At 44.6% G+C, this 15,797-nt stretch overlaps 2 protein-coding genes across 14 annotated transcripts in view; one reads left to right on the top strand and one right to left on the bottom strand.

Moving 5' to 3' along the window:
- Positions 1–1,404: 1,404 nt before the first annotated feature.
- LOC310838397 (uncharacterized protein) lies at positions 1,405–8,888 on the top strand. Of its 5 annotated transcripts, XM_083725727.1 has the most exons (3): positions 1,742–2,266; positions 5,394–5,639; positions 7,823–8,888. In XM_083725727.1, the coding sequence occupies exon 3, from the start codon at positions 7,831–7,833 to the stop codon at positions 8,686–8,688; it is 858 nt and encodes a 285-aa protein (XP_083581853.1). In that variant the 5' UTR covers positions 1,742–2,266; positions 5,394–5,639; positions 7,823–7,830; the 3' UTR covers positions 8,689–8,888. The 5 variants fall into 5 exon arrangements, with proteins under 5 accessions (XP_083581851.1, XP_083581853.1, XP_083581854.1 ...); XM_083725725.1 differs by lacking the exons at positions 1,742–2,266; positions 5,394–5,639 and adding an exon at positions 1,405–1,511; XM_083725728.1 differs by lacking the exon at positions 5,394–5,639.
- Positions 8,889–9,620: 732 nt separating this feature from the next.
- LLGL2 (LLGL scribble cell polarity complex component 2) overlaps positions 9,621–15,797 on the bottom strand; it is a 68,731-nt gene continuing 62,554 nt past the window's right edge. For 6 of the 9 annotated variants that reach the window (XR_014560952.1, XM_083725648.1, XM_083725652.1 and 3 more), the window contains exons 23-26: positions 15,590–15,637; positions 12,430–12,472; positions 11,713–11,774; positions 9,621–10,389 (exon numbers count right to left, since the gene is read on the bottom strand). Coding sequence is in view for 8 of the 9 variants with exons in the window: in XM_083725648.1 (XP_083581774.1) it covers positions 10,382–10,389; positions 11,713–11,774; positions 12,430–12,472; positions 15,590–15,637 (161 nt within the window). In the remaining variant the exon portion in view is untranslated. The remainder of the gene's footprint in view (positions 10,390–11,712; positions 11,775–12,429; positions 12,473–15,589; positions 15,638–15,797) is intronic. The other 3 variants (XM_083725650.1, XM_083725651.1, XM_083725647.1) reach the window with 1 other exon arrangement.

Here is a 15,797-nt window from a genome sequence, read left to right as displayed (position 1 = left end):
AGATCCAATCAGAGTGAGTCCAGCTGGTAATTAATTAGCAAAAGAACCTGAAGCACTTGTGGAGGTAAAAATCCAATCATTTTCTTTCTGTTCAGTCTGATAGTGTCAAATTTACATATGAATTCCAAGCTAACACCATCAGTCTGGGGCATTGTTTTTTAAAGTTGTCAGTTGAAGTATAGGGACCTTAATGCATTTTTTTAAAATAGAGAAATGTTTTTGTTTCAGCTGTTACTGCTGTATTGGGCATTCCAGATTAGGGTGAGGGAAGCTTCAACAATTTTACTAGTAGCATAAAAACAAATAATTTAGCAGCGCTATAAATACAACAAATTTATTATGGCATAAACTTTTATGGACACTAGACTATGGCATGGCAAACGTGCGAGTCCTTAAAGATACCATAAAGCTTTTTGCTGGTTTTGCTGCAGGAGATTAGCATGGCTTTCTCTCTGGAAATCAATAGGAAGATGTGAACACTGGTCCCCAAAATTAAAATATTGTGTCCCTGCTAAATAGATGATAGTCTTACTGCCTAGGTAGGGGGCATACTTGCACTACAGGAGATATTACTCCCCTTGTTTATGCTTAAAGCAACAGTATAAAAAAAATGTTGTGCATTGTAGTCTTTCTTCATATTATACAATGGGAGCATTTGTATAATACAAATAGTTAAATGGCTGATAAAATATTACAAAGTAGACCAATTGCTTGCTGTGGAAGCAGGCCTTGCTGTTTCAGGCCCTACCAGGAAGCATAGGACTCTTCTCTCTCCTCATGTTTGCTTACTAAGGGGATCTTGAATCCTGCACAGACTTTCAGTGACATTTTATTTAGTCTGGTTTATGAACAGATAGCTAAATCCTGAGTGGAAAAGCAAATTGAAAACAAAATGTTGCTCTTTCCCTCTTGGCCTTTCCATTTGGAAAACTGAAAAGATTCAATAGAGTAGAAAGTTCTGTTCCTTGGGGCAAAGTTTTCTCCTCAAATAGGTATGATTCTGTTTCTTGGTACTAGAATATTCCAGATAGTGGCCCCTTTTTAGAGGTAACCATGCCATGCCTGTGTCCAGTAAGTAAAGTTCATAGGGCCAAGTTGTCAAGCCCATCAGCCTTTCTTAACATACATCCTACTTTGGTCTTTTTTTCAGGAGCTAGCTCCTTTCTCAAAATAACTTGCCTACTTGCTAGCGGGAGGGAAAAGGGGTAAATAGGAAATAATCTTAGGCGGAGCTAACTTTTGTTTTTAAAAAAGGACAAGCAGGATAGCCACCACCCCTCCCCAAAACCATCATTAGGGTCATTAAGATAAGGCTTCCATACGCAGGAACTACTTTACGCATGTTGGGTGGGGCCTGTATTTCTGCCCAAGAAGGTTCCTTAGCCAACCTCCGTTTAGAGGGAATCTTTAAAAGAGAAAGAAAAACGCAAGATTGCCACTTGCATTTTACCTGCCGTCCCTTTCCAGTCAGGAGAGGTGGGATCACACAACGGGTAGCTGGAAAGAAACAGGTTAGTTCACCATCTCCTTTGTTTGTTTGTTTGCATGTCCCGCTATATTTAAAGCTAATTCGTCCGAAATAATAAATCCCCCTCCTTCCTTTTCCCGTAGGCCAAATTATTGATGTGGCCCGGCGGTATATATTTTTTCCAAATCCCATCCCTTTTCGATTTGAAGGGGTGTGTGCACTTTGAAGGGGCAGCTGGCATGTGAAGGTTGCAGTTATGTACTCCATTACCTGGGAGTAACAAGCCCCATTGAACTCAGCGAGCCTTGGCTTCCTCTCCACCACCCGAGTCATCTTCATCTGGAACCGAATCAGGAAATATTACCTTGCACGCCGTTTTACGCATTCATTAGAAGTGGGGTTGGCGGCGGGTGTGCCTTAGTTAAAGACATCGCCTCACTGCGGTTTACAAGCACTAAACTTCGAAGTTGTGCAGGATCTGGCTGCTGCAATCGCTGCTGTCCAGCAAGATTTGTCATCCGTGTTAGATGGTGGGGGCAGAAGAGGGAGAGCCAAGGCGTCGCCTTTTAGCAAAGCGCCCCCTTGAAGAGGAGCTTCTCTATAGGGGAGACAGTGGAGAGTAGGCGTAGGTTTTTTTGTCCACCTCTCCGACCAAGGAAAACACGCACAACACATACAATCCTCCCCGACATGTTGCGATTCTCCATCTTTTGAGGATCTCCTGAAAGAGCCATGCTTTATTATGGTTTTTATATGCGTTGGAAGCCGCTGGAAAAACATAACCAGATGGGAGGGAGGGTAATAAAAATTAATAATAATAAATACAGCTAACAGAGCAGGAACTAGAACGGCTTTATACCGCCGCCGTCATAGTAAGGGGTTGCTTTTAAGGTCGCCGCTTTTCTAACCCGTTTGGAGGTTTAGATTTCCCCATCCACGCTGGTTGTGGTGCTGTGTAGGAAAGCTGCTTAGCAAAATTTTAGGTTGTTCCCCCCCCCGCCCCCCTTATCGGGGGTTTCGCGCCTCGTACGCGCCGCCTTGAGATAAGATAAAAAGATTGGCTCCGCTTCGTTGCAAACCCCTCTCGAGAGGCCTTCGGAGAGGCCTGGACTCCAGGTTCTATTTTATTCCTACCATTTAAAAATAAACAACCCAAAAAACCTAAACTAAAACACGAATGCGGCTTGCGCATTAAAAAAAAAGACGAGTTTAAACTGGGCCCAACCACGCACTGTAAAAAAAAAGAACTTTTCACCCATCCTAAAGCGCACGTGGCAGCATTGGTCACGAGGCCAGAATGGAGTCGGGCTTTTGCTTTCGTTTACCAAGGCTCAATATCGGTAGATATGATTAACCCTCCACCGTTTTCTCACTGGGGGGGGGGGGCAAGATTGCACACGTCGCTCCCAACCTCCATACAATTCAATCGGAGGTCTGAAGGGGGAGGGGGTGGTTTCCACAGCGCCTTCTCGCTTTCTCCAGTGCAATGCCTGGGACCCACCTGCAAAAAGAGCGCGTGGACATAAGGGGGGAAAGAGAGGGGGGGGTTGAGCAGCATCTTGCTCTTCCCTGCTAATAAGATCTGATAAGGGGTTTTCCAAAGAGGCCAACAGCTGTTGAAAGCTAGGTTTAACCTTGAAGCTCCTGGGATGACCCTGAGCCAGTCGCATCCCAGCAACCAAGGTTTCTCAGCTTCAGTTTTTGGACAGAAGTATGATAAAAGGAAATCCTGGAACCTTTGCAAAACCCACGCAGTTCTAGGACTTTTTCTAACAGCGACACACAGTGGGGTCCTGGGTGTGTAAGGGCAGGTTCAAGTCGCTGTGGTTTCTTTTTACAGTTTTGGACACTCAGGCTAGGAGCAGTGCCGGATTTACGTATAAGCTAAACAAGCTATAGCTTAGGGTCCCACTCTCTTGGGGGCACCCAAAAATTTAAAGGGAAGAAAAACTGGTTGCACATTTCCAAAATGTAAGATAAAAAATAAAATAAAACCTACATACAGCAACAGTGTTTTGTGTTGTGTAGGCTCCTATGATGTAAGTAATGGGCCCCGCCTGCTAGTCTGCTCCCTAAAATATCACTGGTTTGCTCATTTCTATATATATTAACAGCTGTAAATTCTGTTAAACATATAAGATGTTTTAAATTGACTTTTAATATTGTTTTTAGTTCTGTAACCCACCCTGAGACCTTAGGATGAATAAGTGAGCTTACTGGGCTCCCATCAACTAGAACGATTTCCTTCCATTCATCACCATTTTCAGCAACATCTGGAGAGCCCAAAGTTCCCAATAGCTGCTCATATCTCAGTATTAGAAACTTGAGATATGAAAGCTAGGAGCTAGATGGCACCTTAAACCTAGGTTGTGGGAGTGTCTAGGCAATGGAGTGTCTAGGCACACTTAAGAATACAAAGCTGAAAATGAATGAACTGCAGCTAAAATCTTATGTTCATTTTTCACATGGTCTAGTCCTCATCCAAAGACTGCAAAAAACACACACACAAAGCTATACCTCCCCTGTCCGCCTCCCTAATATTCTTATGAGGCTCCCTTCTCCAGTCTTCGGAGAGTGGCTAGAAGTGGAGAGTCAGAAAAAGGTCCTCCTTTTCTTCCAGCAGTGTCAGTTTTAATCTGAAATCTTAGGCACAGTACTGTGCCCAGAGCTCAGAAACTTCGCATGAATGAAATTCCCTGTCGCAAAACGCGTCTAGAGCAATGGGAGTTTCGAACGCCTCTAGAAAGAGTGCCTCTGAATATAAGCAGAGTGTTTTAATGCCTCTCAGAGTTATTAAAACCAGTTCTGTTCTCTGCCCCCTCCTTCCTTACCTCTCTGACTGGTGTTATTAGGAGTGGAGAAAGCGTTGTTTCTGTTACTTCTACCATCAAGATGCAGTGATAGAAAAGGGGGGCGGAATCCACACCATTAGTTTAACGCACATCCAATGCACATTCAAAACACATGACTTCCCCCTTCTGTTGAATTTATGCTTGCTGTACAGTTAAAGGCACAGGAGCTTCATGGCTCAGAATGGATTTACTTCTCAGGTTCAGGCATGGCCATCCATTAGGGGTGGCATCATCACCAGATTCCCAGCTTTCATTTAAAAGAAAAAAAGAAAGGAGTATCTGTGGTAGCTCAGCCGGTAGAGCATGAGACTCTTACTCGCAGGGTTGTGGGTTCGAGTCCCATGTTGGCCAAAAGATTCCTGCATTGCAGGGGGTTGGACTAGATGACCCTTGTGGTCCCTTCCAACTCTACAATCCTATGATTCTAGCATCTGTAGGACGTGAGACACCTGACAAAACGCTCAGGCACTATTCCTCCCATACAGTGGTACCTCGGGTTAAGAACTTAATTCGTTCTGGAGGTCCGTTCTTAACCTGAAACTGTTCTTAAACTGAAGCACCACTTTAGCTAATGGGGCCTCCTGCTGCCGCCGCACAATTTCTGTTCTCATCCTGAAGCAAAGTTCTTAACCTGAGGTACTATTTCTGGGTTAGCGGAGTCTGTAACTTGAAGCGTATGTAACCTGAAGTGTCTGTAACCCGAGGTACCACTGTTTTTGTGTGTGAGAAACCTGCCTGCTCCCCCACCCACCCCCACAAAAAATCCTGGGGCTATCCACAGCTTTAGGGTAACAATGCTACTAAAAAGAAAGTAGGTTCTAGTCACTTGTTCCTCAAAGGAAACCTGAGGTGGGATGATAAAATATTCATGTCCAGGGAAAGCAAACCAAACCAATTAAGCAACACAGGTTGGAAAAAGTCCTCCTTTAAATATTTCACTTGCTCTTTGTTGCCTAATTGTCAGCTGCTCTGTAAGGTTCAAGGGAGTAATCCTGTTGTTATGAGAGCCATGTCTCTCTCTCTCTCTCTCTCTCTCTCTCTCTCTCACCCACCCTCCCACCCACACAACACAGCCAAGGTCATGGGGCCGGCCATCTCAGCTGAAGTGTTGTTTTGCCTGCCGGTTAGGAGCTCATGTTGCACATTAAACTGCAATGCTCTGCTACTAGAGGAGTCATTTGCCTACAACACTTCTTCACTGATGTAATTAGAAGACACAAGCCTGGAGCGCAGCTGTTCCAAGTGGCTCGGTTGAGCTCTCTTCCGCCTCAAGAACATCCGCGCAAATAGTGTGAAAGGGGGCTGGCACAGTGTCATAGGTAAATGCGCCCACTTCATAGGACAAGATTGCAGGAAATGGAAACGGGGATTGCGGTGGGTGGGGAGCGCACGGGAACTGCTTAAGTGCCTGAGAGCTTAGTGCTGAGAAGCAGAGCCAATTGAATTACTCCCAAACGGATAGGATTACGACTGCCATGGCCAAATCTAACAAAAGCACAATGCAAAGGTATCAAATCAGATCCTCTTCAGCCTGGGGCCTAATGTAACCTGGCACACAGACAAGGGGATGCGACAAGCAGCGGAGATATTTAATGCTTATTCTAGCACTAAACGCTGCAGCTTTGTGGGAGGACATCTTATCCAAAAGGAGTTTGGAAAACTTGCAATGGCCTCTTAATTGAGTTCTTTTTGGCGGGGGGGGGGGGGCCTTACCTAGTGACTGTAAACAGAAGTGGTGCATACCCGTTATTTTACGATGCTCTCTTCTGTTATGAAAGCTGTTGGCACCAGATAAAATTATGCATTCAGAAACAGTATTGCTACTGTAAACACACATTGGGTGGTGGAGGCTGGTCACTGTGGCGGAGCCTTACCTCCTGAGAAGAATGTTAAAAAAAAAAAATCCCTCCCCAGCTTTCCTGTCTCAGACACATTTTGTACTTTCATTTTCACTCAGTTAACATTGTTAACTTTTTACGGATAATTTTATTCTTTCTCTTTTTGTAAACTGCTTTGATTTCTCCCCCCCGCCCCGCCCAATCATGGTGTATAAATTGTAAAAAAATAAAGTTAATTAGTTCTCTGGCTAACGAGGTCTCTGCAGCACTCAGCCACTGCTAATCCAAAAGTGTAGCTATGTTTTTAAAAAGTCCCTACGTACCACGTAACTGATATTGGAATTAAAGGGAAACTGATTTTATTTAAATCAAATTGATTTAAATCACTAGTCAGTAAGGCTTGATTAAATCATTTTTTTATAGAAAGACTCATTCTTGCTGGTATAATATTAATAACAACAGATGAAGGTTTCATTTTTGGAATAATAAATTTTCAGAGTAGTTTTTACAGTTATATGAACAATTACTGATTTGGTTATCCTGTACTATTAGAAATACAAAGACAGGTAATTATGAAATTGTTTATATTTTTACTTTTCTGCTGTACTTTACTAAAACAATAACAGCATATGTATCCATGTTTGTTAACTGATGTGGTTAAATGTTTGTTTTTTTAAAAAAACAGACTGAGTTGAAGTTTAATATGAAAAACTTAAATCCTTATTTCCTGATGAATAGCCTTTGGACTATAATGTAACTTAAATGGAAAACTATCTTTAGAAAGGTGTTTCCTCCAAAAGCATTTTATTTTAAAAATCTGATTTATTTATATTAAATCATTAATTTCTATCCACCCTGCTCAGAACGGTTTTCTTGAAAGCCACACCTCAAAACACATTCTTCATAGCTATCTAGGAAGAATGTGTGTGGTTACTAATTTGAGCAGCTTGTTTTCAAATTAATATTTGTTGAGAGCAATGGTGGACAGTGTATGGCTTTGTAATATCTATTTTCCACTTATTTTTGTGAATGGGTAAGAGGATTGGAAGGAGAAATGGTGGGTGTCTTCTGTGTGTGTTTTGCAACTTTCAACACTTGTGTGTTACTGGAACTGTAGGATTTGCGATAAGTATGGAGGTTTTGCATTCCTGTAAGTCAATTATCGGTTTAGTTAGGTCCTAAGTATTTGTACAACTACAGTGCGTAAGTATCCACAGAATCTTTGCAAAGGCAAGATGGGGAGAAAACCAGAACTGGCCATGCCCCTGTGACCTCACTGGCCACACCTCCATGACTCCAGCCACCACTAACACTCAGTAGTCAAGACTTGCCAGCTGCAGCTTTGGCAAGTGGTCAGGTCACATAAATAGTACACCGTGGGTTTGTGAACAGTTGTGAGCAACTGTCCAAGTTACTGACATCAGAGTGCTTATGACATCGGGAAGCCTGATCCCTCTTGTCCCAACTGCTATTGCTGTGATGGCTTAGGCCAAGAAGCTTGTTTGAGACTGGTGAGATCTAGAATGCGTGTGGTTGCCTGGCAACGCTACAGCTATTCCTTGCAGGTCAATTCGAGACTCCATTTTATCACCCCCTTATTAAATTGCACGTCAGAACGTTCTTTCACTTATTTTTTTCCCCCGTCTCGCTCTTTGAAATCACAGATCCTTACATGGAAACGGGAGCCATTCCAGGGGAGGAAGCCGTGTGCCCAAGTGATATAGGAGGGCCCAAATCCAGCCGGGAGAAGTTTCTTCAAGCGTGGTATGAAAAACGGAAACCCCAGACACACCCCACCGTGTCGTCTCAAGTGTCAGGGTGTGGGTCACCAGCTTGTGTTCCAAGCCAGGAGAATTGGACAAGGGAGACATCCTTGTCACATGCCTTTTTCTACCTGATGGTGGTGCCTCCCCCTCAGGCGCAATTGTACGCAAGTAGCCGGATGACGGCACAGTGCCCCCGCCAAAGAGACTTGCATCATGTGGCCCAAGAGCTGGAGCCGGAAGCAAATCCCAAGGAGGAATTCCTGCAGATCTGCGCTTCAGATCTGCTGCTTAAGTCTGCAGAGAGGAAGAGGCCACGGCTGCTGCCGCCAAACCGTAAGATGCACGTGGAGGTGTTGAAGAGGCAGGACTCGCCCCCACTGCAAGAGTGCCAAAGAAGTCCTGTCCCCCTGGAGTACAGCCATCTGATTGATGCCATAGAGATGACTAACCTGGCAGACCTTACTGAGGTAGAATCCTTCTATCGAAGTTTCATTCTCGGGCAGAAACGGAAAGGATCTTCCAGGAGGGATGGGCAGCTTTGCCCACAGGTGGAGTGTCAGATACCTCCCAGGGCCACAGAAGCAGCTTCCTGCCAACAGGGTGCCAGGAGAACCGCCAGGATGAGATGCACACAAAACCGGAAGCTGAGCCTGAAGAGGAGCGCTCCTCTGTCTGAGCTCATGGTGGCGACCAAACGGTCTGCGGACTCTTCTCAAAACGGCCACCTTCCGCCAAAGAAAAGGTATACCCAAGGCTTCTTCTAGGGACACATGCTGCAATATTGGCAGTGTACTAGGAGCAGTCGGTACACAGGGTTTTTAAATTGGGGAGGATTTTCCTTCTCCTTTTATATATATATATGTATATATATTTATATATTTTAGCATAGTCCCTAACTGAGGTATTTAATAAAGTAAGTTAATTTTGTACTTTTCAAATAAACTCTTTTTAACGTTTGTATATTTACTTCCTGGTGCCTTTTCGTCATTTTTGCCTCTCCACACATACAAAAGAGCAAGATCTTGGTGGTTCGCGCTGCTATTCCAATTTTTACAAAATGGGAACTGATAAATCATCTTCCCAAGATTTTATTAGTTCCCTGCCTGCAGAATCTAAACCTAGCTCTAGTCTCCCTTGCAGTACTATACAGGCCCCTTCATCAGTTTATATTTCTTCATATATGGAGGAATAATTTTTTAAAAATAAGATTCATTTGATTACAAGGCATTTTTTACCTTGCCCTGTAGCAAAGCAGCTTGTTTGTAGGTTTAGTAAGGAATAATTTTTGTTATTATCACACACTTCATTCTCTGGGTGTTATACTGTGCTTTTGATTGGTGCATAGAATCAAACCTAAATTAATATGATCTGTTACCTTTGGAAGGTTAGGATACAATTGGGATTCTGCCTTTGGTCTAGTGAATTGGACTAGATTGAGAGAATTGGTAAAATCCCCTGGAAAGCAACCTAGAAAGGCATTAGGCAATTACGCTGAAAGTCTGAGTGGTCTATAATAAGCCCTTCCAGGTGAGATTTGTCTGCCTTTCACAGAATGTGGGGAACTCGTGGCTTATAGAACAAGTTTCATGTGACCACGGAAAGCACTACAGGCATCTAAGTGAAGAGGGTCACTTCCCGTGCTGCAGCTGCAAGGCTGTTAATACATTTCAGAGGGCATCAAAATGAGGCAACAGAGTTTCTTGGTCAAATTAAAAAGCATGTTAAAAGTACGGGTTTATTTCACAACAGTTCAATGTAGTGTCCACACACAAATCAAGTTAAATTTGATTAATTTTTCCAGCTCTCATCAGCTACAAAAATAAGAATCTACCTGAGTCTGCAAAACTACTTAACAGTAACATGACCAAAAAAACCCAAACCCCTTGTAATTTCCTCATTTGAAGGAGAAAAAAAAAAGTTACAGCAGCCACAGGAATCTAAAATGACATATATTATTTCATTCAAGATTTTTTTTAAAAAAAGAACTCTTCTAAAATATATCTATTGAACAAACACCCAGTATGATTTTAAAAAAAAATGTACAAAAAATAATCTTAGTCAGAGGTAACAGTATTTTTTTAAAAAATCTCTGCACCCAAGGCAGTAATATTTATAATTTAAAACCCATCCCAGTAGAAATATTTTATTTTAAAAGAAATTGTGCAAACGATTGAAGAATTGCAAAAACATATCCAGAGGCATGAAGGGAAACAGGCCAAGGGAAGCATTCCAGCCTCAGTGCAAGGCTGGCATCTCAAAGAGAAAATGAGGGCTTCAGGTGAGGCACAGTGAAGAGGATGATAAGCAGGTGAGTGGCCAGGCAAGACTCAGCCCTGCAACTGAATCCAAGGCCACGGTCAGTGGATGTCTCTTCTAGTGGACGGTGGGCCTGTAGTCAGTAGTGTTATGGCACTCTTTCCAAACATCAGACATCACAGAGACACTGCAGGAGCACAATCATTCTGCTGGGAAGAGAAAAGGGCAGAATTAATTTACACAACCTGAAGAGGCTGTTGCTTTATTGTGCATTGTCTAATGCATACTGCACTTTTGTGAAACCACATGGGTATGTTTTTGGTGAAGAATGTGTGTGTGTCCCAGCCTGGTAGGACTCAAATATATACCGTATTTTTCGCTCTATAGGACGCACTTTTCCCCCTCCAAAAATTAAGGGGAAATGTGTGTGCATCCTACAGAGCGAATACAGGCTGCGCTGCTAAGCCCAAAGCCAGAACAGGGAGATGGAGCGCTGCGGAACGCTCCGTCTCGCTGTTCTAGCTTGGGGATAGCTGCGCGCAAAGCCTCTGCAGCAGGATGCCTTCACCCCGCTGCCCTGCAGAGGCTAGCAAGGCTGTTCCCAAGCCAGAACAGCGAGGCGGAGGGCTCCATCTCACTCTTCTAGCTTGGGGATGGCTGCGCACAAAGCCTCTGCAGGGCAGCGGGGCACTGTGCTTCAAAGGCTTCAGGGATCTTTGAGGCTGGCGGTGGGGGAAAGCAGCACTCTCCCCCCCCCCACCAGCCCCACAAGCTTGGGTGAATGCACCTTGTTTTAGAGGGGGAGAACAAGACCCCCCCCCTGTTCTCCCCCTCCTATGGTCCGGTGCATCCTATAGAGCAAAAAATACGGTAATTGGATGCAAACTAATGTTTTGAAAATGCCAGTCTCACAACAGCAAGGCATTCAGCATCCTGAAGTAACACCTTTGACGGTTGTATATAATTTCTGCAATGTCCCTATCTCCTACTCTGCATCACTGGTGGGAGCTGGCAGAGGAACAGTCTACATGCAGCCAAAGTTGGGGGGCATCAAGTTCTGCTTTAAGTAATGTTGGTTTATAGAGTGAACTCTGGCCAGGTTCCCAGCTGCAGTCTACCTTTAAGGATGAAAATTGCAGAGAATGGGAGAAAAGTGAGAAGTTACTTCCTCCTTTTTGTCAAGTACTTTTTTGCAGTGGTGAATTGGAAAGGGAGAGACATAAAAATACTCTAGAAGGCATTGGCAGCCATCATCTCAAGAACAAAACTGCGTGAAGACAGCAGAGAAGGCCAAGCCTGCCATTGAGGTCAAATCTCTGTTAAACAAATTATTATTCGTGGAAGCTACTGTTTCCCATATTCAGACAAAACGAAAAACTGATCTGTTACAAACCATGAGCAGAAGCTTCAAGTTTTCTGTTCATGGTTCGTAAGACACCAGTTTTTGCATAAGGAAGCTACATAAAGATGTATTTTTATAACAAACCATACTGTTTTCTCTAAATACACCTATAGCATATATACCCACATACCTCCTCCATTGCTTAGTCTGTGTCCTACTTGAATTCTCCTTGAGTTTTTGTCACTATAACTCCTGCAAAGACAAAATCGCCATATGGAAACTGTGACAGACAACTTGTACCATTCTGGTTCTCAACACCAAAATCTCCATATGCCTGTAGATAGAGGCACCTTCTCTCCCACTTCCATCCCCCCCCCCCCCGTCAAATCCTAAAAGTAAGTCATATGTGACAACCAGTATTCTACTGGTTCTCCTTTTGAAAAAGAAGAATTGCCTCCCCAGTGCCTGGAAGTAAATCCATGGGACCCAATTCACCCACCCTCCTCTTCAACACCAGCTGACTTAATGTTGTTTTTAGATCTGTATCTCCTTCCTGGTCGACAAGTCCTAAAAATGAATGACTTACGTCTGCCCTGAGCTATTCACAAGATTGGGATAGTGGGTATCGTAACTCAAGTTGGGTGTAAATATCTTAATTAGAAAGCAAAACAACAACAACCCTCATATCAGAATGTACAGAGAACTACAAAATCTGTTCAGTGTTGGCAGCAGACTTAATAGAAGGTTAAATATTTGAGAATGCGAAGGAAGCCATTGAGGAACACAGCACCAGGTTTCAGGGTTGCTAAATAGATGTTCTCCGATGTTCACTATGTCACTTCCCTTCTATCACAAGGACAGAACAGTTTATCTCCCCAAGTTCTAAGAGAAACCCATGGACACTCACCCTTTTCCACCCTCCAGAGTGCTTTGGATCTCTTTTAGAACTTCTGAAAAGGGAGGAAAAAAACATTCATGCGAAAGAAGTGCATATATTCTTCAATCTCTAATATTCAAGAAGCAGTTTTACTTCCACTGTTGGAACAGTTGTTTTTTTAAGCCCCATCTTCCAAAGATTCTGCTGACAGGACTTTTAAAAGATAAGTGTTTTACTTATTGATTTCCTTCTCTCTTGCTGGAATTTTCATGCAGAATTCATTTTATTTTAGCTTATTGCGGTCTATATTTTTATGCTTTCATTGCTATTAAGCTGTCCAGATAACTTTGCTACTGAGCAGCAGATAAGTACCATTAATAAACGAACTTTAACCATTCCTACAGAGCTGATATGAAATTCACATTTTATCCTTAAGGAAGGATGACATCTAGTTGATGATGTTGCGTTCAACTTACTATCTAATATAACAGATCTATGTCTGGAATGTATTTGATTAAAAGTTGGGCAATAACTTTGTTTAGATTCAGGGTAACTGAATACAATCCTGTTGTGCTAAACAATTGCCAGCGTCTCACAACCAATGTGCCAAGGAGGACACCAAACATAGACATACAGATATTATTTTAGCTTGCTCAGTTGCACTTCAGAAAGAATACTATGCGGCATAAAAGCTTGCAGCTAGCATTCAAATGAGAAAAGGGTGTGCATACTTTGTGTTTCTCAAGGTTGCTTAGGTCTCAAGTTTAGTTTTTTTTTCTTTAAATCCATAATTTCGCCAAACAAAGTCTTTAAAGTTGGATGCCAGCATTTGTAGTGCCCAGTCAAAAAGGAAACATGTGCATAGTGGCAGATGTGCACAAAATGGTCCACCCCAGCTGAAGCCAACATGCGTAGGATGTTTCTTTTGGCAACCATGTACACAAATACAGTGGTGCCCCGCAAGACGAATGCCTCGCTAAACGAAAAACCCGCAAGATGAAAGGGTTTTCCGATTTTTTAGCGGCTTCGCAAGACGAATTTCCCTATGGGCTTGCTTCGCAAGACGAAAGCCCATAGGGAAATCTCCGGGGACAGTGGGGAAGCGCAGCGCGCCTTCTCCTCTGTTCCCGGACCTGTCCTAAGGCTTGCGGTGGGAGGTCCGGGAACAGAGGGGAAGGCGCGAAGGGCTTCTCCTCTGTTCCCGGGGCTTGCGGTGGGAGGAGGGTTTTTCCTCCCCACCGCCAACATTCAGAACAGCATTCTGAATGTTGGCGGTGGGGAGGAAAGCCCTCCTCCCACTGCAAGCCTTCAGGACAGGTCCGGGAACAGAGGGGAAGGTGCGCAGCGCTTCTCCTCTGTTCCCGGGGCTTGCGGTGGGAGGAGGGTTTTTCCTCCCCACCGCCACATTCAGAACAGCATTCTGAATGTTGGCGGTGGGGAGGAAAGCCCTCCTCCCACCGCAAGCCTTCAGGACAGGTCCGGGAACAGAGGGGAAGGTGCGCAGCCTGCTGCCCCGCGCGAGGGGCGCTCTTAAGCAGAGCGCCCCTCGCGCGGGGCCGACATTCGCCGCTTGGAGAGCCCTGCGGGGAAGTCCTGCAGGGTTCCCCAAGCTGCGAATGTCTGCGCCGCGCGAGGGGCGCTCTTCTTAAGAGCGCCCCTCGCGCGGGGCAGCAGGCTGCTATCCGCAGCTTGGAGAGCCCTGCGGGGAAGTCCTGCAGGGTTCCCCAAGCTGCGAATGTCTGCGCCGCGCGAGGGGCGCTCTGCTTAAGAGCGCCCCTCGCGCGGGGCAGCAGGCTGCTATCCGCAGCTTGGAGAGCCCTGCGGGGAAATCCTGCAGGGCTCCCCAAGCTGCGAATGTCTGCCCCTCGCGCGCAGCTTGGAGAGCCCTCTGGACCTCTTCTGAAGGCGGGTGGGGGGCAAAAGTCTTTGTCCCCCCTGCCTGCCTTCCCGGGGGATTTTAAAATGGTGGCGGGCGGCAGCGCTGCCGCCCGCCAGCATTTTAAGATCGCCCCGGACAGCGGAGAAGTCTCCGCTGTCCCGGGAAGGGGGGGGGGAAGCAAAGACTTTCGCCCCCCCACGTCAGCCTTCAGAAGAGGTCGGGGGACAGACTGTCCCCAAACCTGGTCTGAAGGCGGTTTCCATAGGAACGCATTGATTGATTTTCAATGCATTCCTATGGGAAACCGTGCTTCGCAAGACGAAAAGACTTGCGGAACGAATTAATTTCGTCTTGCGAGGCACCACTGTAATAGCATTTCTGGTATCTCTATTTGGGGCAATTTCTCCACAGACCCTACACTCATGGCTGAATTAAACACTGAAACACTGGCTGCTTCCACACCAGACATTTACTGTGGAATAACCACATTTTGTTCAGTCACTTTTTACAGGGCATTGGCATGATACTGTGATTGAAAGACCCCCTCTCACATTTTCCCCATTAGGCTTTTACTTCCTTCCCCTCAAATCCAACCTACTTATAGTCAATATAGCTGCTATTAAGCTACTATTCTGGTCATCATCTCCCTTCCCCCACCCCAAATTGCAGCAGAGGTGCAGTGAGGGGAGGGGGCTATTTAACCCGTCCCACACATACAAAGATCCCAATTTGCTATCCCACTTCCGCCTTAAAGCAGAACAGCTGCCAGCTCTGGAAGCACCCAACAACATAATAACAACATTATGTCAGGATAGCAAATTTACTCACTATTAAATGTATCAGTTTTAAAATGGCAAAATGCTTCTGAAAACTTCGTGTTTACCCTCACGAAAAATCGTGTGAGATAGGTCACAATTTATTCCCATTTTACAGATGTGGACATGATGTTGGGATATCAATTTGCCCAATGTGTAGATCAGGTCCTCCTAGTGCAATAGCCACATAACTCTGAATGTCTGCTGGATACTGATGTGCTAAGCACCAAAGAGCAATTATGAGATGCCATTGGGCAGCTGTACACAAATATAGACATGTTCAGGTATGTTACTGGTCAACTGCCTGCCTAATTGAGGCAAACTCATGAAGACAACACCCCAAAGAGAAATCTACCTAATGTTGTATGGCTGCTGGTATTAAGGAGGGGAGCAGACTCAATAACCAGAAGCAAGTGAATAAAGTGGCTCAAGCCAATTCCCACAGAATGCCCACCCCTCCACCCCTATAGCACGAAAGAAATCATGTCTTTCTCACTCTCATCATTGAGCAGGGCATGCTCCATCAATCTGCCATGCGTCCTCTCTGAAAGGCAAATCAGACAAATGTTAAGGCGGTCAATTCCCACGATACAAAGAAGCTCACAAAGCCCGCCCCCCAAATACATTACATTTACTGGGTTGTATTCAATGTAAGTTCTACTCGGAGAAGAGCCATTAAAATAAATACACATGACTAACTTAGG

This window comes from Podarcis gaigeae (genome assembly GCF_964106915.1).
Source record: "Podarcis gaigeae genome assembly, chromosome: 2".
Taxonomy (NCBI): Eukaryota; Metazoa; Chordata; class Lepidosauria; order Squamata; family Lacertidae; genus Podarcis; species Podarcis gaigeae.
Note: the sequence above shows the minus strand (reverse complement) of the source record. Positions and strands in the feature narration are given on the sequence as shown.